At 44.6% G+C, this 7,026-nt stretch overlaps 1 protein-coding gene across 1 annotated transcript in view; it reads left to right on the top strand.

The window, feature by feature from the left end:
• Nucleotides 1-4,945: 4,945 nt before the first annotated feature.
• LOC106657450 (teneurin-a) overlaps nucleotides 4,946-7,026 on the top strand; it is a 67,040-nt gene continuing 64,959 nt past the window's right edge. Inside the window, exon 1 of the mRNA XM_023462836.1 lies at nucleotides 4,946-5,085. Within this exon, the coding sequence (XP_023318604.1) occupies nucleotides 4,946-5,085 (140 nt within the window). The remainder of the gene's footprint in view (nucleotides 5,086-7,026) is intronic.

Here is a 7,026-nt window from a genome sequence, read left to right as displayed (position 1 = left end):
TTGACACAGGCGCTTTGCGCGTTAAATATTAGGAGAGGAGAGGCCCTATATACTCCTTATTGCGCGCAGATCGTTTCGCGCTCGCTCGCTCGCTCGTTGACAATTATGATTATTTTTATATTCGCGCGTGAAAAGACCATCGCGCGCGTGAAGCTGCTGCATTGCGAGCTGTATTTGGCTTGTATAAATGCGCATGCATGTATTTGCGGCGCCGCGAAATGCCCCAGCTTCGAGAGAGCGACGACAGAGTTTTGTTGATTTTGCAGTCGGTGTTTTTCTTTTTTTATTCCGTCTTTTAGGGGGGGCTATTTTCTTTCCGTGATTACATTTCGACGATGCTTTCGAGCGGTACTCGATGTTTTTTCAAAAATTTTTCACCAGCGACGGTTCGCCGCTTGTGCGCGTATACACGCATATATTCATACCCTCGGTGCGCGATCGTCGTCGTCGCTTTATATTGTTTTCTTTATTCTTTCCCAAAATCCAGTCTTTTACGCAGCACATGTTTAAATATACTCTCTCGCAAAACTCGGGCGCTTATATAGAGTTTTGCAATCGAAAGCAACGATCTACTCTCGAATCGAATTTTATTCCCCGCGTGTCCAAAGAAATGACATTGTTTACTTTTACTTGGGCTCTAAATTTTTTCACTCGAAACCGTCTGCGTATATTTTTATTAATAATACACGCAGAGAGAAAAATCATAAGATAAAATTTGCCCTCCAAAATAATGACTATCTTGAGACATGGAGTCTGCGGGGTCAAATTTCAGACCGAATGGCATAAAAAAAATTTTACATCTCCGTATAAGCAGAATTTTTACTATTACTCGATGGTATTTCACTAGCACCGCAAATATTACTCTTATCTGATGCTGAAAATTTGCGCTCGTACAATTAAGGGTAAAATTAAACTTCGCCGAAATGTCCTTACCCAAGATAAGCATTACTTCGAGGGTACATTTTATCACTATATACATTTCTCTGCCGCGTAATACCATAAGTTTAGCCGCACAGCCCTCGCGTACATCTGTGCGAAAATGTTTGCATTGAAGGTGATTTTCAATGCATGAGCTGCTGCCACACAGCAAACTCGCGCTGGGCTGGCGTTAGACCTCGGGCAGTAATAATAATTTTTTGCAGAACATCTCGTTTACGTGACTATACGTGCGGGTAACTTTAAAATATTTATATTTTCAGTATTATTACGTCGCCGCTTGATGTATATAAGCATGGCAAAAGTGCTTCCATAAGCTTTTGTGTGGAAAAAGTCAGCGCGATATTATTAAACTCTTGCTTTTGGCTCTGCGGTAATTTTTTTTTATCATCAACTCTCGACAAAGTGCGTGCACGCGAGGCAGGAAAAAGAAATTAAATATTCTGTTGATTCAACGCTGATATTAATGCGTTATAGGCCAGAGACTAAAAAGCTGTCAGTGACGGCAAAACTTTTCAATTTCCAGTTCTCTCTTTCTCTCTCTTGCCTGCCTGCACGTATATATACCTATATAGGTATTATATATAGGCTGAAGGTGCACACTCACGCCAAAGTCGAAACAAAATAACACAAAAACGGCGCGCGCGCGCAACGGCATGTCTCTCTTCACACGAGAAACCACTCAGTCAGAATGAATCCTCTTCTCCTCAGTCCATATATCAATCCTCGACTTGGCACCACTATAGCTGCAACAGCAGCAGCAGTACTCGTCGAAAAAATCATTCCGCACACAGAGCATTTCGAATTCCCGCGTGGGAGGGAAAACTCGTGAATTTGTCATCGCGTATCGTGACAAACACACACTAACCCGCACATGCACAAACGTCTAAGTGTATACAGATGCAACTTGCACACGCGAGAATGCCAATAGAGAGCTAGACGAGAAGAACCTTAGAATCACTCAGCCGCATCCCTTAAACTTTGGAGAAAACAATTTGGCACGTGTGGTATATAAGCTATATGCACCAGCCGGAGCATTATAGCGGTAGACATATTACTCACCGAGAGAGCCGTATAGGCACATTATGAAGGACAAAAAAAGACAAGAGACGACGACGGAGAAACAAACAAACAAAAAAAAAAAGAAGAAAACGAGCGAGCTACGCGCAGGGTGACGAACGAAAAAAGCGCAACTTGCGCTCGCGTATATAATGTGTATCCATCCTCCACGTGCACGCGAAATACATAGAAGTCGCATCTCTCTCTCTCTCTCTTCTCTTTCTCCGGATCGCGCGCGCGCGTCGAGTAGGAGGAGATGAGAGTCCAATTACGTTAAAATAGAGTTTCCGGCGCTGGAGCACGTAGTATTACATACACATACACACACATACACCGAGCTGCTGCGTATATATACGCACGAACGTGCAACGCCGGTCGCTTGCTGCGTGTACCTCTATATATATGTGCATCTGCACTCGGCCGTATTATTACGTGCCGCACTAAGCGAAAATGTATAGATATACGGTAGAGATGTATGTACAATGTATGAATCGCACGCAGCTCGGCCCTTACTTATACTCTGTGTGTATAATACATTTATTGTATACGCAGGAACGTCACACAGCGTAAACGTCGACTCTCTCTCTCTCTTTTGTCGTGCGAGCTGTGTGCGTCGTGCATTATTGCGATCTCCGTGCCTGATGATGGACAAGACTCGTCAATTGCTGCGGGGCCCGAGATTCCTGCGTGCCGACACCGACGCTGCCGCGATTTTTATGTCACTATTACAGCGAAGCGATGCGACCGAGCCTCGACGACGACGACGACGACGAGGACGAGAGACTCTTACTTTTTTTATGGGGGAGCTCGCTGCTCCGCTCAACTAAGTTACTGGGCTGCAGCGGTCGTTCCGTATCGTGGACCAAGATTCTATCGCTGCAACGTCGCGCGATGCACTTGTGTGTGTGTCGCGCTCGCGGCGGCCGAGGCTAATGTCTCGAGATGACAAAAAAAAAATTTTTATTAATAAAGTTTCGTCGTTTATTGTGCTTTTTTTGAGTATCGTGTATATAATATACGTGCACGTGTGCGTTGTACGTATAAACGCGGACTTTTGCAAAAGCAGAAAAAGTAGCCGCTCCGCGTAGCGACGACTCCTGTGCACCAAACAGCTACATAAGACGCGCGCGCGGTAAAAGTTTTTTATTGGAAAAGTTGCGTGTTACAACAAATCGCGTATTGCAGTGCCCCGGCCCGTGTACTTACTACTACGCTCTTTTTGTGTGTGCCGTGAGACATTGCTGCAGCCTGCGCGCGAGCAGATTTCTTCGTACGCAACGCGACCCGCTGCTGCTGCTGCTGCGGCTCTTATCACATGCTGCTACTTCCGTATTATATACTACCGAGCGCCGAGAGAGACGACATGTTTATTTTGCGTGTATTCAAATTAATGATAGGCTTCGTCTTTATTTGTGTGTGCGCGCGTGCGACCGAAGAGTCTTTTACGAGCCTCTGGAGACACGATTAATGTCTATCGCTTTACCGATCATTAGTCAAATTATCTTGATTAATTTTCTTCTAAACAAAAAAGAACGAAGAAGAAAAACAAGGACGCTCCGTGCACGTCTCGTTGCGGTCGCGCGCGATAAAAATATAACACGTGTGAGAATCATCGTCGTTCTCTGAGAGATCTCTGTCTCTCTCTTTCGAGCGTCGTTGTGTATCTCCGAAGAACTTTGGAAAATTAAGTGCGCAATTTGTCGACATCTCGGCGATTAATCAGCAGCGGCTATAAATATTTACCCTCGCGCTCTGATTTCATTCGAATTTGTCTACGATCGATGTAGAGAGAGAGTGTCAATTTGGCCTTTAAGCTTCCTTGAATGTTCTTCTTCTTCTTCTCCCGATGAGACATAATTCGAATCGGAAGACGAACGGCTTTGTTATTTCTCCTCGGAGTCGCAGTAATCATTATTATAGCCCGGGCCCGAGTCACTGCTGTCTCTCGTTAACCTTTTGCTTGGCTTTACTGCTGGCGTTGTGAAAATTATTAGGATGGAAGAGAATAAATGTGGACTTTTGGAGAGGTATAACGATGGGATTAAAGTATATCAACGTCCTTATATTTTCATCCAAATTTTTCGCACGCTTTTACATCGCGTAAGCTAATATAATGTGAACGTTCGATAATGGCTTCCGTATCGTGGGTAAAAAAAAAGCGTATATCGGATAAAATCTGACCGGTTTTCGCAACCGCACACGCCATTATACGTACGCGAGGGCACACATTGAATAATAGCGAAGGCGTGTAATGCGGCTTATCGAACGATTCTTGAAAAATAAAGTCGCGTAGGTGCTCACATGCTGCGCGCAAAGCTCTCTCAATGTTATCGCGCGCGCTTCGGGACTCGTTACCTCATCCGCGTGACAAGGAACTCGTTGGCTGGGCCTTTGTTCTCCAGCTGGTTCTTTACATATATCGAAAAGAAGAAAAAAGGAGGAACAAACAGAGTTTACCTCTGCGATACCGAATTAATTCGTTGAAAGTACCGCGAATACCATATATCAGCTCGATAACGCGCGAGTCTGTATCGAGACGCGAAATGAAATAGCGCTGTTCATTTATTTTTTTCTAGGAATTTTTCTCGAATGATCGGCCACACACATAACTGTGATAATTTACGAGCTGGTGAATTGAGTAACGAGAAGATTTTGACGCCCGTGTGCACTTGTTCGTGCGTACGGTGTATAACAATGTACGAGTCAAAGCTTGTGTATAATGATACGTATCTATCAGCCGTAAAATTCTAAAATTGAGGATTTTTTTTCCACATCGTTCACTATTCGGGACAGTTTAGTCACGGCGCTCCAGCGCTAGGTGGCGCCGGAATGTAAAATCAACTTCCCTCAAGAGAAAGAGTTGAGTTGAGGAGTTATAGGCCATAGCAGAAAATTTGCGTCGGCAACATCGCACAATGAAAATACCATTCATTTATGGAACATTCTAATAATGACGAAGAAGGGCACGCACAGGCTGCGCTTTCATTTACACGTCATCGTAATAAGCGAGCAGCAGCAAGACAAAGCACATCTGCCGCCTCTGCCGACGCGCTCGCATATAGTGGTCAGCACCAGCAACAACGAATACAAGTTCGATGCATTCGTATATTCACGCACGTAAACATTATAGACGCGCGCGCGTGCGTGCGTCCGTATATAGGTACGTGTGTACGTGTGGGCTCGTAGCAGCAGGCTTTGCTCCAGCAAAAGTAAAAAAAAAAGGAGAAAAAGAAACGAGAGAGACGGAGAATGGAAAAAAAAGCGAACAAGAGAAAAAAAAGGTAGAAAAGAAAGGAAAGGAAAAAATCTTCATATAAGAGACAGAGCAGCAGCGGCAGCGGCAAGCGAGAGGCGCATGGGCAATGTTACGTTTTATACTATACATCGGTATATATATCCGAGGGAAGCGTAATTTCAGATTTTTCGTATTGTCGTCACGTGCGCAATCTTATTACCCGCTGTGCTGCTGCGGCAAAGGCTGCTGGTGCTGGTGCTGCACACGTGGTGTAATATTCTCTCTCTTGCTTGCTCCCTCTCTCGGCGTTCTCTTCCTCCTCTCTCTCTCTCGCTTTTGGACTTTCTTCGTGCACATTAGAGGTCTACGACGACAAAAGCTCCGCTCGCTCGCTTGCTCTATCTGCTGCCTCTCTTTACCTCTCTTTACCTCCTCCATACATATATAGGATAGGAGTGAGAGAGGGAAGAAGGGTGCGTAACGGAAGGGAGAAGAGTGATCGAAGTAAAGTTTTTGCGGCTGTTGCCGTTATTCTCTGTATCGTCGGCTGTATAGATACTTTAGGCTGCTGTCTCGCGACGTATAGTCTATATAATAATATAAGCTTGCACGACTCGCGCGACTCTTGAGAGAGAGAGAAGACTTTGTATCGTGATAAACTACCGTCATCACCGCGTCGCGCGAGCTTTTATGTATTGCGTCAAAGATCAATACTCTCGAACTTGCAGCGGAACAAAAAATTGTCCGTCGCGAAACGTTATTATTATATTTGAATACAATCTCGATGAGTGCCTATGCTGGTGGCCTATGTAGTGACAACAACCAACGTGAATAGGAGCGCCGACAAAAAACGGCAGGATTTACAAACGTGATTTAGGACGAAAAATATTTAAGACGTGTCAAGTGAGGGAGAGCCAGAAGAGAAGTGTATTTTATCAAAGAGAGAGCCCAGTCGTAAATGAGTGGCAAAAATTGCATCTAATAATGCCTTTGGCTCGAGCCTCTCCAGACCCCAAGAGTGTGTCCCCTTCGTATTATAGGCATACTATACAACATATAAAACGCGAGAATCTCCGACGCCGCCGCCGCTGCAGCCTTCGAATAGTTACAGCAGTCCCCAGCACGACGCGACGCGAGAGTCTCTTCCGTCACTGCCGCTGCTGCTGCTGCTGTTACTGCGTGACAAATAAATATACAGTTTGAAAGCCATGAATATACCTCGTCGTGACGTATATACAAGGGACCGTATTAAACGCTGGATTTAAAGTCTATTGTGCGTATTTGGCCCTCTTAAATCTCTTCCTCGCTCTCTTTTTCTCTGTTATACGATTACGATGATGGTACGAGCCTACTATCCACTGGCTAAATGCACGACAGCAGCAGCAGCAGCCAGTAATGAATAAATACATTTCACTTTGCGAGCAGAAATAAAATTTTTTTTACCCTCTTTTCAAAAAAATAATATGTGTGTATATTAAGGAAAAATTTTAAACGTATCTCTTTGCTTTTATACTCACTACCCACACGAGCGTATTCAATAAATTGTGCTCGTCCTCCCTTTTATATGCACACACATCTACACACACAAACATACGCGTTCGCTATGAAAGCAAACAAGCCTCGTGTGTGCACCGCCGGGGTTATACGTACGAGTTTCTCTCTTTATACATAAACGTGTGCGTCTTACACGAGTGTTTGTGTACGCGTATGTGTTTGTGTGCATATTAAGCACGCACGAACGGACGAAAAACTTTGCCGTATCATACGAGTAATAGGGAGGCGAGCCGAGGCGGTGG

This window comes from Trichogramma pretiosum, unplaced genomic scaffold (genome assembly GCF_000599845.2).
Source record: "Trichogramma pretiosum strain Unisexual culture from Peru unplaced genomic scaffold, Tpre_2.0 scaffold1, whole genome shotgun sequence".
NCBI classification, from domain to species: domain Eukaryota; kingdom Metazoa; phylum Arthropoda; class Insecta; order Hymenoptera; family Trichogrammatidae; genus Trichogramma; species Trichogramma pretiosum.
Note: the sequence above shows the minus strand (reverse complement) of the source record. Positions and strands in the feature narration are given on the sequence as shown.